Here is a 19,110-nt window from a genome sequence, read left to right on the forward strand (position 1 = left end):
CTAGATTTATGGCCCAGGATGTGATCTGTTCTGGAGAAAGTTCCGTGTGCACTTGAGAAAAAGGTGAAGTTGATTGTTTTGGGGTGAAACGTCCTATAGATGTCAATTAGGTCTAGCTGGTCCATTGTGTCCTTTAAAGTTTGTGTTTGCTTGTTCATTTTCTGTTTAGTTGATCTATCCATAGTTGTGAGTTGGGGTATTAAAGTCTCCTACTATTATTGTGTTACTATTAATTTCCTCTTTCATACTCGTTAGTGTTTGCCTTACATATTGCGGTGCTCCTATGTTGGGTGCATATATATTTATAATTGTTATATCTTCTTCTTGGATTGATCCTTTGATCATTATGTAGTGTCCATCTTTGTCTCTTTTCACAGCCTTTATTTGAAAGTCTATTTTATCTGATATGAGTATTGCGACTCCTGCTTTCTTTTGGTCTCTGTTTGCGTGGAATATTTTTTTCCATCCCTTCACTTTTAGTCTGTATGTGTCCCTTGTTTTGAGGTGGGTCTCTTGTAGACAGCATATATAGGGGTCTTGCTTTTGTATCCATTCAGCCAGTCTTTGTCTTTTGGTTGGGGCATTCAACCCATTTACATTTAAGGTAATTATTGATAGGTATGGTCCTGTTGCCATTTATTTTGTTGTTTGGGGTTCACCTTTATACCACCTTTCTGTGTTTCCTGTCTAGAGAAGATCCTTTAGTATTTGTTGAAGAGCTGGTTTGGTGGTGCTGAATTCTGTCAGCTTTTGCTTGTCTGTAAAGCTTTTGAGTTCTCCTTCATATCTGAATGAGATCCTTGCTGGGTACAGTAATCTGGGTTGTAGGTTATTCTCTTTCATTACTTTAAGTATGTCCTGCCATTCCCTTCTGGCCTGAAGGGTTTCTATTGATAGATCAGCTCTTATCCTTATGGGAATCCCTTTGTGTGTTATTTGTTGTTTCTCCCTTGCTGCTTTTAATATTTGTTCTTTGTGTTTGATCTTTGTTAATTTGATTAATATGTGTCTTGGGGTGTTTCGCCTTGGGTTTATCCTGTTTGGGACTCTCTGGGTTTCTTGGACTTGGGTGGCTATTTCCTTCCCCATTTTAGGGAAGTTTTCAGCTATTATCTCCTCGAGTAACTTCTCATGGCCTTTCTTTTTGTCTTCTTCTTCTGGAACTCCTATGATTCGAATGTTGGGGCGTTTCACATTGTCCCAGAGGTCCCTGAGGTTGTCCTCATTTCTTTTGATTCTTTTTTCTTTTTTCCTCTCTGCTTCATTTATTTCCACCATTTTATCTTCTAACTCACTTATCCTATCTTCTGTCTCTGTTATTCTACTCATGGTTCCCTCCAGAGTGTTTTTGATCTCATTTATTCATTATTAATTTTTAATTGACTTTTTTTTATTTCTTCTAGGTCCTTGTTAAACATTTCTTGCATCTTCTCAGTCTTTGTCTCCAGGCTATTTATTTGTAACTCCATTTTGGTTTCAAGATTTTGGATCATTTTTATTATCATTATTCTAAATTCTTTTTCAGGTAGATTCCCTATTTCCTCCTCTTTTGTTTGACTTGGTGGGCTTTTTTCATGTTCCTTTACCTGTTGGGCATTTCTCTGCCTTTTCATCTTGTTTAGATTGCTGTGTCTGGAGTGGCCTTTCTGTATTCTTGTGGTCTGTGGTTCCTTTTTATTGTGGAGGTTTCACCCAGTGGGTGGGGTTGGACGATTGGTTTGTCAAGGTTTCCTGGTTAGGGAAGCTTGTGTCAGCGTTCTGGTGCATGGAATTGGATTTCTTCTCTCTGGAGTGCAATGGAGTGTCAAGTAATGAGTTTTGCGATGGGTCTATGTGTTAGATGTGACTTTGGAGAGCCTGTATGTTGACACTCAGGTCTGTGTTCCTGCGCTGCTAAAGAGTTTGCGTGGTATGTCTTGTACTGGAGCTTATTGGCTCTGGGGTGGTCGTTGGTTTTGGTGTAGGTATGGAAGCTTTTGGATGGTCTCTTATTCCTTAATGTTCCATGTAGTCAGGAGTTTTCTGGTTTTCTTAGGTTTTGGGCTTAAGTCTCCTGCCTCAGGATTTCAGTTTTGTTCTTCCAATAGTCTCAAGACTTCTCCAACTATACAGCGCTGATAATAAAACTTCTAGGTTAATGGTGAAAAGATTCTCCACCGGGAGAGACAACCAGAGAGGCTCACAGAGTTACATGAAGAATAGGAGAGGGAGGAAGGAGATAGAGGTGAGCAGGAGGAGAAAAAGGGGACTCAAGAGGAGAGAGACAGATCTACGCAGTTATCTGTTCCCAAAGTGTTCTCCGTAGCCCAGACACCCACAAAGATTCACAGAATTGGATTGGGAAGAGAAGGGGAAAGGAGGAAATAGAGGTGTTCTGAGGTAGAAAACAGTCAAAAGTGGGAGAGTAATCACCACACTCCTGAATAGAAATGGGAACTGAATATTGGATTCTTAAATGTCCAAAATTTATATCACATACTGAAAAACAAAGATTAAAAATCTAGTGTAGAGGTTAGACTCTTTGAAATACAATATTTAAAAACAAAAACACAAAAAAAATTTAGAAATGTATATGAAGTTCGGTTTAAAAATAGGGTTTCTCTCTCTCTCTTTTTTTTTTGGCAAGGTTATAGTGAAATGAAAATGAAAATTAAGGAATAATAGAGGAGTATTAGAGGACTTTAAAAGGAAATAGGAGAGAAAAACAAGAAAAAGAAAAAAAATTTTTTTTTCCCTAATTAAGTCGTAAAAATATATGAAAATGAAAGTTGAGGAGTAATGGGGGAGTAATAGGGAATTTTAAAAGAAAATAAAAGAGAAAAAAAAAAAAAGGAAAGAAAAAAAAATTTTTTTTTTAAATTAAAAAAAATATATACATATATATCTAGGAATTTCTCTGGAGTTGTTGCGGTCAGTGTAGGTTCAGTTCAATTTCAGATAGCTCCTCTTTCCAGCTTACACTTCTCGATATCTATAGGCCCCTTCCTTTCGGTGTTACCTTCAGGGATTTTAATCTGTTGCACCGGTCCTTTCTGAAGCGGTTCCCTTTGTTTATTTGGCTTCTGTTTCCCGTCTCTTCAGTGTCTACTTTCCGCCCTGACACAGGCGGGCGGAGGTGATCTCTTATTTAGGTTCGCTAGTTCAGTTCAGTCCTGCTACGGGGAGGGCGGGGCGCTGCAGACAGATACCGCTCTGTGTGGATAGCACTCACTGGCCACACTGGGTTTGCCCCGCTCACGGGTGTCAGTGCTTTCCCCGTCTACACTGCTCAGGCTCCCGGCTGCTCTATATGGAGCGGGCCCTGCGTTGAGTGCGGTTCCAGTTTTCGGGTACTCCACAAAAGCGCAGATTCGGTTGCGCCTGCGTTTTGTGCCTTTCCCGGCCTGAGCGGTTCATGCAGCCAGAGGCTTGGGCGTCGTACTCTGCCCGGGTGCAGCGCGCCTTTTCCCTCCGCGGCGAGCGGCCCAGGCAGCCAGAGGCTTGGGCGCAATCTCCCCGGGTGCGGCGCGCTTTTCCCCTCCGCGGCCCCAGCGCGCGCCGCCAGTCGGGTCTCAGGAAGTCTTTAGATAGGAACCGGGGGCCTGTTTGCAGTGTGGGAGGGGGTGGCTTCTCAGGGGCTGAGTTTGCCCTTTTCCCCTTCCCCCTGCCTCCTACCTCCAGCGGGGATGGGCCGGCTCTTCTCTGGAGTTTCTCAGTCCCTTTGTTTTGCGAACCGCTGGCAGTGTGTTCGGGCCAGTTAATTTTGACCCTTGCTATCCCACAGTTTAAAAAAAGCTCCCTCCGATTGCTCTCAGGGTCTTCAGGCCGGTCCTTACCCTAAGCAATGCCGCCCGCTCCTCTCCGTTCTGCCCCGCTTGTTGCTGGCGGGTGCGGGCGTCTGGGGTACTTTTCTGCTGGGAGTTGCTTTTAGGCACGGAATCTGTGGACCTTATTTAATTTTTCCTTCCAGTTAGATTGCCGAAAACTTCCCCCAGACCCGCCAGTGTGAGGGTTTCTTGGTGATTGGAAACTTCCTCTATTAAGACTCCCTTCCCGGGACGGGTCTCCGTCCGTAGCTCTTTTGACTCCCTTTTTATCTTTTATATTTTGTCCTACCTCCCTTCGAAGACAATGGGCTGCTTTTCTGGGCGCCTGATGTCCTCTGCTAGCGATCAGAAGTTGTTTTGTGAAATTTGCTCAGCGTTCAAATGTTCTTTCGATGAATTTGTAGGGGAGAAAGTGGTCTCCCCGTCCTATTCCTCCGCCATCTTGGCTCCTACCTCACCTATTTCTTTTTATCACTGAGTAATATTCCATTATATGGATGTCCTATAGTTTTTCAATCCATTTACATCTTAACAAACATCTTTGTTGTTTCCAGGTTAGGGCAGTTATGAGTAAAACTGCTGTAAGTATTTGTATGCAGGTTTTTGTATGGATATAAGTTTTCATCGCATTTAAGTAAATACTAAGTATGATTGCTTTATCTTACAGTAAAAGTGTGTTTAGTGTTTGGAGGAACTGCCACATTATGTTTGAAGTGGTCGTATCATTTCACATTCTCACCAGCAACATGAGGGTTTCTATTGCTCTGCATCCTTTCCAGAATTTTGTGTTTTGGATTTTACCCATTCTCATCGGTGTGTGGTGGTATCTCAGTGCTCAATCACCGTGATTTTGAGCATCTTTTTTTAAAAAAAAAACCAGTTCTGTAAAACATATATTTATTTATTTTGGCTGCACTGGGTCTCTGTCGCTGCACCCTTCTTTCTTTAGCTGTGGCAGGCGGGGGCTCCTTTCTGGTGGTGGGCTCTCAGCGTGGTGGGTCGTCTTGCTGTGGAACGTGGGCTCTGGAGCACGGACTCAGTAGTTGTGCTGCAAGACTTAATTGTCCTGTGGCGCGCGGGATCTCACCTGACCAGGGGTCAAACCTGTGTCCCCTGCGTTGACAGCTGAACTCTTAATTGCTGGGCCACCACGGAAGTCCTTGAATGTCTTGTAATACGCTTTTTTGCTGACTGTATGTCTTGTTTGATGAGGTGCTTGTTCAGATCTTTTGCCCAGTTTAACTTTTTTAAATTATTAGTTTTAAGAGCTTTAGGGTATTCTGCATATCAGTCCTTTATCAGATATGTGTTCTGTACAGATTCTCAGCTAGTCTGTGGCTTATCTTTAGTCTCTTAGCAGTTTCTTTTGCAGAACAGAAATTTTTAGTTTAAATGGAGTCCAGCATACCCAGTTCTTTTTGTTGTGGGTGATGCTTTTGGGGTTAGACCCAAGAAATTATCGCCAAACCTAGGATCACGTAATTTTATCCTGTGTTATTTTCTGTGAGTTTTACAATTTTGTGTTTTATATTTATGTCTGTGATCCATTTTAGTTAAAGACTGGCCCTTCTTCATTGCTTTTGCTGTGAGATGAAGTGTAGTGGCCTCTATAATCGCCAGTGAATATTTTTTTGGCCAGTCTCTGAATGTGTGATGGTGTCTCTTTGCGGTTTGTTCCTTTAAGTTTTAAAATGTAATTAACTTTGGGTATAGCTTTTTACTTAAGGACAGTAATAAAAATTTTAATGCTTTCCATTTGCCTATGATGCTCATATTGCTGGGGTGAATCTCAAAATCCACCCCACCCATGTATGTTTTCACATTCTGAGAATTTTCACTTCTAATTTTGATTTAAAAACAGAACGAAATCTCCATCTAAAAATATAGCAGTACCTTATATGTTAGTGATGGTCTCATTTCATGATCTTGAAACAACTTGCTTCAATAGTTATAGTCTAAGCCACCTTTGGGAACTTGCTTTTTTTATTCTTAAGTGATGAATGCCTTTGCCAACCATGTTAAAGGATGATGTGAACTGTGTTTTGTAAGATGATGCCTTTCCTTTTTTTGACTGGTTGCATTCTTTGAGATGTTTCATTTGCTTCTTTTTGCTCATCCCTTTCTCCCCCCAGACTTGGTTTAATCTTTGTGGTTAACGACTCTGAAGATGTTGATGGGATGCAAGATGCTGGAGTGGCTATTCTGAGAGCGTATAACTATGTTGCACAAGAAGTGGATGATTATCATGCCTTCCAAATTCTGACGCATGTATGTTTTTGTTCAAAATGGTGAATAATTTCTAAAAGTCTAACTTACTCTCAGAAACAGTATGTGGTAAGGGGATTCTGTATTTCTGGAAAGAGAACAAGGTAAATTATTCACAAACCTTATGCATTTTATATGTTAGGAGTTGCCTTTATTGATACACTAATATTAATAAATGTTAATAATAGATTGAGATTTCAGCTAAGATTCCTTAGATACTAATTCCTTAGATACTAAATACATTAATATATCTTAGTCTTCTGCCTTTTGGCAATTTGAAATCACTGATTAATGCCTTTTGGTAACTGTGATGTTGTCTACTTGTTTAAAAAACTTTACTGTTTTTCCTTTTAAGACCATCATGATATTTTCATTAGGAATCCATTTAATATTCAAGTCATAAAATTCTTATTATCTGTTTTCTCTATTTTTAACTGGAAACTCTGAAATGTTCTGAATTATATTTATGTATTTTGAGATACTTGCTCAAGTTCAAACAGAACTCTCCTTGTTTTTTTTTCCTTTCTATTTTTGAGTATTAAAAGTTTATAAGTAGTAGTTTGTTTACAGATTAGTGTTAATTATTTAAAAGCTATTTTAAAGCTGTTGATTTTCACCACTTCTATTTTACCTGTAATCATGGTGGCAGCCTGCTGTTTATTATGCTTGTTTTGTTTATTGTTTAGAGATTCAGTCAGGGGCTTTTTTTTTTTTTTTTTTATTAATTGAAGTGTTCCTTTATTTATTTGGCCAAGCTTTATTAAAGATGCACCCTTTCCAAAGAAGAGTAAGGTTTCCCCCATCCTCCAACATCTTACTATCTATTGGGGGACACCTCCACAGAGATGGTTTGGTTTTGTGTAGCTCCGCTGGCTGCAGCAGCATGAGGACCTCACTGCGCTTGGAGTGGCGGTGTTTTTGTGGAGTGTAAAGTTGTCTCATCTCTGCATAGGCGAACAAACAGGAGTCAGTGAACAATGACTGCAGATCAGAGTAGTGACTCCAAGTTGTTAGCATGACTTGAACAGAATCGTGTGAGTGCAGAGTGGAGAAGGGAACCTAGTCATTGAGCCCATTAGGCTGGGTAACAGGTATCCGGGTCTAGAGTTAGACTCCAGTCCACCTGAAAAACCTCGTTTTGATGCGTATAGTGGAGATGGATCTGACGAAGGGTGGAGAAAGTGGCTCGAGTAGTAGTTGATGAGCTGTTGCCGTGACCTCTGTAAGAAATAAGGGTGGACCCATGATTAGCAGTAGGCTGTGGAGAATGAAATAGGTTCATGTGAAGTTACTGGGGATAAGGGGTTTAAAGTCTGCTTTTTAAAGTTTTTTCCCCTCATAGCTATGTGTATGAGGGAAAGGATAGTGAGTTTTCTTTTTCTTTTTAGTCACAAAAGGAAAAAGAATATGTTTGTTATTAAAATTTTTTAAAAACAGTATTGCAACATGTAAAAAGAAAAAAAAAAAATAGAAACAGTATTGCAATGTCGGTTAAATATCTCTTCTCTCCTCTCCTTAATTCTGCTCCCTGAAGGCAGCCACTATTAAAAGCTTGCTTAGTATATCCTTCGTATGCTTAACTGTGTATGCACAGACACAGTTTTGTTGTTTGTTTTATGTCTGCCTTTTACAAACAGGGATTATGCCATACATATTTTGAAATTCTTTTCCCTTTAAACATCATAGACATTATTTCAAGAATTACTTATAAGTATTCAGATTTTTAAAAAATTAACAGATTTTTGCATTTTGGACTTCTAATGTGAGTATGAACTGAGTTATTTTACGAATATATAGTTTCTAACTTAAGAAGGCATAAGGAAGTATACAGAAAAGGGAGAATTGCTAATATGTCCCATTTGCTCTTTAAGAGAAATAGGTATTGTTTTTCTTTTTCCTCTGCATTTTGAAATCTTTTGTAATAAGTACTCTGAAATTTGGATTTGAAAGTGTAGTTGGTTACTTGGTTTTTCTTTCTTTAGATGTATAACAAAGTAAGGACTGGAGAAAGAGTGAAAGTTGAACATGTGGTCACTGTCCTGGAGAAGAAATATCCATATGTGGAAGTGAATAGCATTTTGGGAATTGACTCTGCTTATGATCAGAATCGGAAGGTAAACATTCTCTGGTGTTTCTCATCTGTCTGCAGCACTATGCTTTCCTTACCTCCCCTTATTACTGAAAGTGAAAGTCACTCAGTTGTGTCTGACTCTTTGTGACCCCATGGACTATACAGTCCATGAATTCTCCAGGCCAGAATACTGGAGTGGGTAGCTTGTCCCTTCTCCAGGGGATCTTCCCAACCCAGGAATCGAACCCAGGTCTCCTGCATTGCAGGAGGATTCTTTACCAGCTGACCTATCAGGATTTCTATTAATATAGGTGGTGGTGGTGAAATATTTAGATACTTACCATTTTAAAAATTTAGAAACCAGATCACTTTTTAATCTTTGCAAATATAGTTTATTTTTCAATTTTGTGAATGTATCACTGATCTTTAGCTGGTCTATTAACTATTAAATTGAAAAATAATTTATCTTTATTATGCAGTGGTAGTACTTATGTGATTTATGTTCCAGATAAAAGCTGTTGGATGTATGTGATGTATGCTTGTCAGGGCATGATACATAGCCTAATGTATGTCATGTATTTAATTGTTTAGGCTAAAGGTGGAAATGCAGTAAGAAATGTAATAAACAGAATGGCAAAGTCTGATATTAAAGATATAGGGAAATATTTTAAAATCTTTATTTAAAGATAATAATGAGACATGTAAATACAGTGAAGGACCTTTATTGCAAACAGTAACGTGGTGTTGGTTTAATGGACCGGAACCTGGTGGTCCGGAGTCGACGATGAGAAAGTGAAAGAAGGAAAGAGGCTAATATTCCCTGGGTTATGCAGCTGGCTTTCACGCTCCAGGGAATCAGCCAGAAATAGAGAGAGAGAGAAAGAAAGACACGGGGACCCAAGCTCTGATGGAGCAAAGGTGTTTTAATCAACATGGCGTGGGCATATATACTGTCTTACACGGTAGTTATTCTCAGCAAAGATAAAGATTAAAATTCCAGACTTACAAAACACAAGGCGATTCCTATTAAAGAGAGAAGAGGGTACTTATCACCATAATGAGAAACTAACAAAGGAAATGCTTGGATTCCTCAGCCCTGGGAAAGGCAAAAGGCGTGCCTCTCCTCTTAATTCCTGAATATTCAGGAATTAATAAGGGCCAAAGGTTTCCTGACAGATCCAAAACAGCACACAGGAAGCTTCCTGTTAAATGCTTCCTGACAACATGGTGGTTAGTATATTGAAAATAAATGTTAAGGCAAGGAATCAAAATATGTTTCTGAAACAATTTAAAACAGTAAGAGTATATTTATTTACCAACTTTTTTCATTTCTTTGAATAAAACACAAAACATTTGATTCATCTGCTTGGAGATCTGAGCTATCATTTCATTAGAAACTATACTGATAATGAATGCATTGTTTATAATTACTCTTTTTATCTGAGTACAGAATCCTAAATTCTATAATTTCCCTCTCAAGTCTTATGCACACCCAGTTCAGCACCAGTTGTTTTTAGCCTTTCACTTTTTTGTTTTTCTCATCATTCAGTTTATTTTCATTTCCTCCCTTCCTCTCATTTAACTTAATATAATTTTATTAAGGTAACATTGATTTATAACATTATATAAGTTTCTTGTGTACAACATTTTATTTCTACTTCTGTATGCCCTACAACTTGGCTCACCAAAAATTTAGTTTCCATCATACAGTTGATCCTATTTAGTCATTTCTTCCCCTCCAGTATCCACTACTTTGTTACATGTTTGTTTTTGTTTGGTTTGTTCATTTATTTTGTTTTGCTTGTTTATTAGATTTTTATCTTTAACATATAAGTGGAATCCTGTGGTATTTGTCCTGTTCCATCTGACTTATTTCACTTAGCTTATTAACTTCAAGGTCCATCCATGTTGTCACAGATGGCAAGATTTCATCTTCTTTTTATGGCTGAGTAGCAGTCTACTCTTGCCTGGAAAATCCCATGGATGGAGGAGCCTGGTAGGCTGCAGTCCATGGGGTTGCTAAGAGTCGGACACGACTGAGCGACTTCACTTTCATTTTTCACTTTCATGCATTGGAGAAGGAAATGGCAACCCACTCCAGTATTCTTGCCTGGAGAATCCCAGGGATGGGGGAGCCTGGTGGGCTGCCATCTATGGGGTTGCACAGAGTCGGACACGACTGAAGTGACTTAGCAGCAGCAGCAGCAGTCTATAGTATGTGTGTGTGTATCTCATATCTTTATCCATTCATCTATTGATGGACACTTGCGTCGTTTCTGTATCTTGGCCATTGTAAACAGTGTCATGATGAACATAGAAGTGCATATATTTTTTTGCGTTAGTATTTTCATTTTCTTTGGATAAATAACCAGAAGTGGAATTATTGAATCATATGCTAGTTCTAGTCTTAACTTTTCTGAGGAATCTCCATGCTGTTTTTCATAGTGGCTGCACCAGTTTACATTCCAACAGTGCAAGAGGATTCCCTTTACTCCACATCAATTCAGTTCAGTTGCTCAGTCATGTCTGACTCTTTACGACCCTGTGGACTGTAGCACACCAGGCATCCCTGTCCATCACCAACTCCCGGAGTTTACGCAAACTCATCTCCATTGAGTCAGTGATGCCATCCAACCATTTTACATACTTACCAGAATTTTTTGTTGTCTGTCTTTTTTACAGTAGTCATTTTGGCAAGTGTGAGGTGATAGCTCACTGTGGTTTTGATTTGCATTTCCCTGATGATTAGTGATATTGAGCATCTTTTCATGTGCCTGTTGGCCATCTGTATGTCTTTGGAAAAATGTCTATTCAGGTCTCTGCTCATTTTTTAATCAGGTTGTTTTTGTTGTTGTTGGTAGTGTTTTGAGTTGTTTGAGATCTTTATATATATTTTGCATATTAATCTCTTACTGGATATTATTTGCAAATATCTCTCATTTTGTAGGTTGTTTTTTCATTTTAGTGATTTCTTTTTTTTTTTTTTTTTTTTTGCTGTGCGGAAGCTTTTTTCATTTGATATAATTCCATTTGTTTATTTTTACTTCTGTTTTCCTTGCCTGAGTAGGCATATCTAGAAAAATACTGCTAAGACCAATGTTAATGAGCATATTGCCTTTCTTTTTTCTTGGAGTTTTGGGGTTTTAGGTTTTACATTAAAGTTTTTGATTCATTTTGAGTTAATTTTTGCATATGGTGTGAGACAGTGGTCTAGTTTCTTTCTTTCTTTTTTTTTGCACGTGGCTGTTCATTTTTCCTAACACCATTTGTTGATGAAACTTATCATTGTTCCATTGTATGTTTTTTGCCCCTTTGTCATAAATTGTCCCTATATATTTGGTTTTGTTTCTGGGCTGTTATTTCTTGTTCCATTGATCTATGTATCTGTTTTCCTGCCAGTGCCATGCTGTTTGGATTGCTATGGCTTTGTAATATAATTGGAAGTTAGGAAGTATGATACCTCCAGCTTTGTTGTTTTTCTCAGGATTGTTTTGGCTATTTAGGGTCTTTTATATTTCTGTATAAATTCAGAATTTTTGTTCTATTTCTATGAAAAATGTTCTTGAGATTTCAGTAGGGACTGCATTGCATCTGTAATATAAATTGCCTTAGGTAATACAAATGTTTTAACAGGGTTAATTTTTCCAGTCTGTGAGCATGAAATATCTTTCCATTTATTTGTATCTTCTTCAGTTTTTTCAACAATCTTACAGTTTTCAGTGTGTTACAGTTCATTCACCCACCTGGTTAAATTTGTTCCTAGGTGTTCTATTGTTTTTGTTGTTATTATAAATGTTAATTTCTCTTTGTGCTTAGCATATAGAAATGCAATGTATTTTATATGTTTTTATATCTTATAGTTTTACTGCATTTGTTTATTATCCCTAATAATTTTTTAATGCAATCTTTATAGTTTTTTACACATAAAATCATGTCATTTGCAAATAGTAATGGTTATTGGGTTGGTGAGAAAGTTCCTTTGGTTTTTAAGTAAAAATAAAAACCATGTTATCATTTTCACTGAGAACTTAAACAGCATATTTACCATTTTGTTCCACTACCTTCTGCCATTTTCAGGCAACTTCATAATTCCATCTTCCCAAAACTTTTTATCTTTTTGAGCAAAGAACTGTTCCAGGTACCTTTTATAGCCTTTCAGGAAATGGAGACTTTTTTCATTAAGAGAATTTTGTAAAGGCTGAAATAAATGGAAATCTGAAGGTGCAATATCTGGAGAATCCAGCAGATGAACCAGAACTTCCCAGTCAAACTATAATAGTTTTTGCCTGGTCATTAAAGTAACTCGTGGCCTTGCATTATCCTAGTGGAAGATTATGCATTTTCTCTTGACTAATTTTGGATGCTTTTTGTTGACTGCTACTTTCAATTGGTCTAATTGGGAATAGTACTTGTTAGAATTAACTCTTTCGTTTGCTGGAAGGAGCTCATAATAGAAGACTCCCTTCTAATCCCATTGTATATACAATATCACCTTTTTTGGATGAAGACTGGACTTTGGTGTGGTTGGTGGTGATTCATTTTGCTTAACCCATGATCTCTTCCATTCCACATTATTGTACAATATCCACTTTTCATCACCTGTCACAATTTGTTTTAAAAGCGGAATGTTTTCATTACAAATAGAGAATCACATGCAGAAATATAGTCAAGAAGGTTTTATTCACTTGTGTGGAACCCAAACATCAAAGTAATTAATGTAACCAAGCTGGTGCAAAATGATTTTCAATGCTTGATTTGGATATTTTTAGTATGTCAGCTATTTCCCTTTCTCAATTTATGTCTTAATTTGATTGCTGTTAGCTTCAACTGGTCTACCCAACTGTGGAGAATTGTCTGGTGAGAAATCTCCAGCACAAAATTTTGCAAACCACTTTTGACACACAGTCATGGCACATTCCACATTCTCTATACACTGCACAAATCTTCTTTTGAGTTTCAGTTGTGTTTTTACCTTTCTGAATAAAGCATAATTACGTCAGAAAGGTTGCTTTATTCCTCCCATCTTCAGTATTAAAGTGGCTATGCAAAAACTCACCAATATTGATAAGTTTTTAAAGAAATCCTTGCTGATGGGACAACTGTCACAATATGGTCTATTAAAATTGTTTCAAACAAAGTTAAGACAACTGAACACTACTATAGCTTCCTCTGCTCTCTTCTGGTTTCCCCTTGAATAGTGTATCATTTTATCCTTTCTTTCACTTTTGAGTCTTTTTGTGTTCTTAAAGTAGCACTAAGTAGGCTTAGTTGGGTCTTATTTTTTAATCTATCCAGCCATTTTATACCTTTTGATTGGAGAATTTAATACAATAACAGTGATTATTGATAGGTAAGGGACATATAATACCACTTCATTAGTTATTTGAGGCTGATTTGTATTTCCTGTGTTTTTCTTCCTCTCTTACTGCCTCCCTTTGTGAACTGATGATTTTCCATAATGGTATGCTTTGGTTACTTTCTCTTTATCATTCATGAACCTACTGTAGATTTTTGTTTTGTGGTTACTACGAGTCTTACATAAAATATTTTGTAGATATTAACAGTCTCTTTTATGTTGATGCTTTAACTTTGATCAGTTATAAAAACTACTTTTGTTCCCTCCTCCTTTTTATTTTGGACATCACGATTTAATTCTATATTGTATGTGCTGTGCTGTGCTTAGTCGCTCAGTCGTATTTGACTCTTTGTGACTCTGTGGAATAGCCCGCCAGGCTCCTCTGTCCATGGGGGTTCTCCAGGCAAGAATACTGGAGTGGGTTGCCATGCCCTCCTCCAGGGGATCTTCCCAACCCAGGGATCAAACCCAGGTCTCCTGCATTGCAGGCAGATTCTTTACCATGTATATTTAATAGCAAATTATTATAGCCTTAGTTACTTTTAAAACTTTTTTTTTTTTTTTGCTTTTCATCAGCATATTCTTTATATTGAAAAACAGAAAGATGGAGTTTCATGTGTAAACTGCATCATCTTTAGAGGGGAATTCTAGTGACTCTGTGTTCTCTTTGAGCGTGGAGGTCATTGCTACAAAATTCATGGTTGAGGGCTCTCTCATGCTTCATCTGAATACTCTTGTCATTGTAGAGTTAAGTTTCTTTAATTTCTTCTTTCCCTGATGCCCTCTGACTGTATAATTGCAAAACTTCTTTTAACTTGTAGTTTTTTTCCTTTACTTGCTTTCACTCTGATGTTAATGTTATATTGTTTTTTATTTCATTCATTATATTCTTCAGCTCCAGAATTTCTGTTTGATTCTTTTTTATGCTCTCTCTCTTTGTTAAAATTCTAATTTTGTTTGTGTATTGTTTTCTTGATTTTACTGAATTGTCTTTCTTTTTTTTTTGTGAATGAATTGTCTTTCTGTGTCTTGTAGCTCATTGAGTTTCCCTGTGTAACAGCTATTTTGAACTCCTTATTGTGTAAATTGCAGATTTTCATGTCTTCAAGATTGGCTACTGGAGGATTACTGTGATCCTTAGGTAATGTTGTAGTTTCTTGAATAATTTTTATATTTGTTGCATTTTTATGTTGTTTCCAGAAGTGACTGGTAGTAGTCACTTCTCCCAGTCTTTGCTCTCTGCTTTGGGAGAAAAATACCTTTCATTCCAGAATTCCTTGTTAGGAATTCTGAGGCTTTCTCAGAACATCTGTGGGTACACCTACTCCATGCTATTGTTCCCTCTTGTGCAGATTTCTGAAGCTTGTTTAACTCCTCTTGATTCTACAGTGCCCCAGGCTGGGTGCTGACAGGCCCCTGTTTTTTGTTTTTCCCAAAGTGGCACTACAGCTCAAATCTTTGTGTGTTTCTGGCCCACAGATGTGGACTGGCTTTCTGTATGTCCTCATTAGCCATTGGTGAAGTTCAGTCTTGCTGCCGTTATCAGGATTGTACACTGGGAGCCAGCCACTGTGTGCAGGTTTATGTGGGTAAAGGTGTGTAGAGCACTGTAGGGTGCCCATGAGCCATCTGGGGGGGATCTGTGAATGAGATGTCCTGGGTGGCTCTTAGGTGGGCTTCTTGATGCAGTAAGTAGGATCTGCCTTCCTTAAATGCCAGAAGGGCACTGCCTGCTGCTCTCCCAGCCTCTTCCCACTTGGTGAAGCTTCTCATAATTCTGTGTTCTGGATAGGGCAGAACAGAAATGAGCCTCTTTGCCAGCATCTCACATAGCTGGGGAAGCTGAGTGCTCTCAGTCCCTTGCTCTTACTTCCCCTGTAGAAGAGATCGTAGGCTCAGAAGATCTCTTGTGTCCTTAAGCAGTGCTGACTTGGGAGGAGAGTGATATGAATAAAGTCAGACTATTTCTCTTAGTCTTGCCAGTGTGTCCAGTGGACAAAGTCCAGGAACTTCTCTGCTGGAAACCTAGACCTTCTTTGGCATCTTATCCATGGGTGATTGCTTAAGATAGTTCTTCCCAGGAGTTCGCTGGAGCCAGCTCAAAGGCCAGTGCAGAGGCCACAGCCATTGTCAAGGTCCGTCTGCCTCTTCCCTGCTGAACACTTCTCCCGGGCCACTTGGCATTTGGTGCTGGATTCCAGAGCTCCCACAAAGACACTTTTGCCTGTGGATGGATGCCAAATCATTGCTTTTCTGTGAGGGAGGCACTAATGAGGGATGTCTTATTCAGTCGTGAAACTGATATCACTCCTTTGCGTGCATGCTCAGTCACTTACTTGTGTCCAACTCTTTGCCACCCCATGGACTGTAGCCTGCCAGGCTCCTCTGTCCATGGGATTATCCTGGCAAGAATACTGGAGTGGGTTGCCATTTCCTCCTCCAGGGGATCTTCCTGATGTAGGGGTTGAGCCCACATATCCTGCATCTCCTGTATTGGCAGGTGGATTCTTTACAGCTGAGCCACCTGGGAAGCCCCCACATCACTCCTGCCTCAGTGTTAAATCTCCTTGGTTTCAGGAATATCCAGTTGGGTTTGAAGTTGAAGCTGGTCATGAAGTCTACTCAGTTTACAGTGAACATGTTTCCATTATTGTATTGCAACCTTTTGTTCAGTCACTTTCCTTTTATTTTTTAATAAAATAATATTGGTATGGGCACGTGTTGGTGATTTTTTTTTCACACTTTCACAACCAACATGAGTAGTACTCTGTAGAAAAAGAAAAAGTGAAATAAAAGGAAAGAAGGGCCACTTTGAGAATATTAGGAAATTACTGGAATTTTCTCATATTTCACATTTGGAAAATGTTTAACTTTGATTTTCTATCATTCTGTTGAAGAAAAAGCATGTGTTGCCTTTTTTATTGTGGGTGATTGCTATATCAAAAGGAATTGCTTGAAAACATTCAATAATGTTTTCATAATGTGGACAAATAATGTGGACAAATTGGAGGAAAGGATGTTTTTTAATATTTATAATATATTTTATTAATAACATATTCTTTAATGATACATATGCAGAGTTGGATGTATTAGAGATGAAGGACATATTCTATAATATTAATGGTTTTAAAGCATAATTATGTGAGAAGGAGTATTAAGCTTCTAGGGCATGGATTACTAGTACCTTGATACCTGTCCTGTATGGTAAAGCCTCCCAACTTGCCTTTTTAAACTTGAAAAGGCATATGTTAATAGACTGCTAAAACAATGCTTGAAACATAATTGTTACGTTAAAAGAAATGATAACATTCTAAAATTTACCTCTTATGATCAATTTATCCTGTGCAACAGATAATTGGTTATTACATCTTCTTGAATTTTCATTTATATTCAAATGAATAATTCACTCTTGAAATACAGGCTTTCAGTGATAGCTAATATAAATACATAGATACAAAAATGATAAGAAAATAGCATACTATTTTGCTGTCATGTTTCTTCCATATAGTGCATAATTAGCAAGCACTATTAAAGAAATACCTACTTCTGAAGAAAAATATATTAAATCTAAAGCTCTGATTTCATTTAGCAGATTATACATTGATTGAAAAATGAAGAAACTCTCACAACCAATATTGGCTTTGTGTATATGTGTGAAAAATGTTTCAAGAAGCAGTCTCCACTGCAATAAATTTGAGGTGATCATTCTTTTATGTCTATTGATATAGAAATTGATCAATAAAAGAGGTAGATATCATTAAGAATTTAACATTTAGCTCTTTACATTTATAAAACAGTTTCATCTAAATAAGTTGTATAATCTGTATCTGTATGCATGTGTGCTAAGTTGCTTCATATTTGTCAGCTCTTTTCGGACTATAGCCTGCCAGGCTCCTCTGTCCATAGGATTCTCCAGACAAGAATACTGGAGTGGGTAGCCATTCCCTTCTCCAGGGGATCTTTCTGACTCAGGGATCGAACCCAGGTCTCCTGCATTGCAGTGGATTCTTTACTGTCTGAATCACCAGGGAAGCCCAATCTGTATCTAACTTTCCCTAAATAAGGTTCACAGAAAATGGTACTTTCACATGGTGTCTTTTATGTACTGAAATCTTGATTTTGCTGAAGAATCAAGTGAGTATCACAGACCCAGCTCCTCAGTCGTTTCTCCCATTTGGCCATTTGCCTCATCTGTACTAGTTAGCGGGCCTTCTCATATAAACAGGTCGTAATTTCCTAGCTAAGTAATTGCATACTTTCAAGAGAAGGTTATTGTGAGATTCCCAGAAGTCCTAAGAATCTAATGATCAGTAAGATTTTTTAATTTTTTTAAGATTTTTGCAGGACATGTACCCTTCATATGAAAAAGCCCAAGGAAAATAGATTTTTTTGAAAAGAAGGAATAAGTGCATGTTTTTTAAAGGAGAAATGAGTACAATTGGCAAATGTTATTTTACTTACAAATATCTGAGTCTTTTGCTATAAATCTGAAGCGTTGTTATCTTCCGTGTTTGATATCTGAAAGAAGTAATTGTTTCTAAAACTAGGGAGTACAATTAAAGTAGATCTTCTGAACCAAAGAGCATATAGTCTGATAGATGCATATTTGTATCTTTTAAAGCCAAAGTAAGAAAAGTTCTAAATTATTCATGTTAACATTTTACCACTGGCAGATTAACTCTGAGTCTTTATTAATCTCAGTTATCTTTTATGAATGACTCATTTGTGACTCTGTAATCAGGGTTTCAAAATTGTGTATGATTAGCATTTTTAGTGATCAGTTTCTAGAAACTCTCATATATAAGTTTTAAGTGTGACTTGGATTATTGGCCTGCATTCTGTTGTTTAGCCTGATAATCTTTTTGCAGGTTGTGAAAATGGAAAGTCAAAGCATCTCCCTCCCACTCTTGATTTTTACTCAATTACCACTTTCAGAGAAAGCTAATGTTACTTACTTCCTATTGTCACTGAGAGTTATAGTGTGGGTTTTGTTTTGTTTTCTTGGGGAATCCATCAGTAAATTTTCAGAGCTCAAAGTATATTAAAATTGGGTGTCTAGGAACTTCTTTGAAATAGGTAAGATGTCAAAGAACAGAATTAATGTAAGTTCTGGGGGTGTACATTTGAAAAGTTTTAACAATAGTATAGAGAAATGGCAGAGATCAACCTAGAATGGTATAGAGAAATGGTGAGATCACAGTCTTTCTCATTGTGCCCTATCATAGTCCATCATAGAAGTCTGTAGTATCATTTACCACTGTGGCTAGATCTGAAACTAAGCTTATGACTGGTATTAGTTACCACATTTTTCTATTCATGCTATCTAAAAAAGGTTATATACTTTGAATTTCTGCTATTTTCAGAAAATATCAATTATAAGGTGTTTAACAAGAATGTCTTATGAACTTTTTATGTCTTGGGTAATAACATAATTTTTACTCTAAAAACTTAGTCTTGAGTCTGTGGTTGGTATCTGGAGGAATGTACCTTATATTGATTGTTGGAAAAGTCTCAGATATATTTGTTCACCTGGTATTTCCCTGCCAAGGATCTTCTCCTGTCCTTGAGAAGAAAAAAAAAAAGATTGAGCTTAGTACATTATAGAGTGATTT

At 37.7% G+C, this 19,110-nt stretch overlaps 1 protein-coding gene across 3 annotated transcripts in view; it reads left to right on the top strand.

Moving 5' to 3' along the window:
• The window catches only part of UGGT1 (UDP-glucose glycoprotein glucosyltransferase 1), a 120,805-nt gene that overhangs the window by 40,450 nt on the left and 61,245 nt on the right, over positions 1-19,110 (top strand). For all 3 annotated transcript variants that reach the window (XM_070463940.1, XM_070463941.1, XM_070463942.1), the window contains exons 16-17: positions 5,939-6,074; positions 8,054-8,185. In XM_070463940.1, the coding sequence (XP_070320041.1) occupies positions 5,939-6,074; positions 8,054-8,185 (268 nt within the window). The remainder of the gene's footprint in view (positions 1-5,938; positions 6,075-8,053; positions 8,186-19,110) is intronic.

The sequence above is a fragment of the Odocoileus virginianus genome, unplaced genomic scaffold (genome assembly GCF_023699985.2).
Source record: "Odocoileus virginianus isolate 20LAN1187 ecotype Illinois unplaced genomic scaffold, Ovbor_1.2 Unplaced_Contig_10, whole genome shotgun sequence".
Lineage (NCBI taxonomy): Eukaryota > Metazoa > Chordata > Mammalia > Artiodactyla > Cervidae > Odocoileus > Odocoileus virginianus.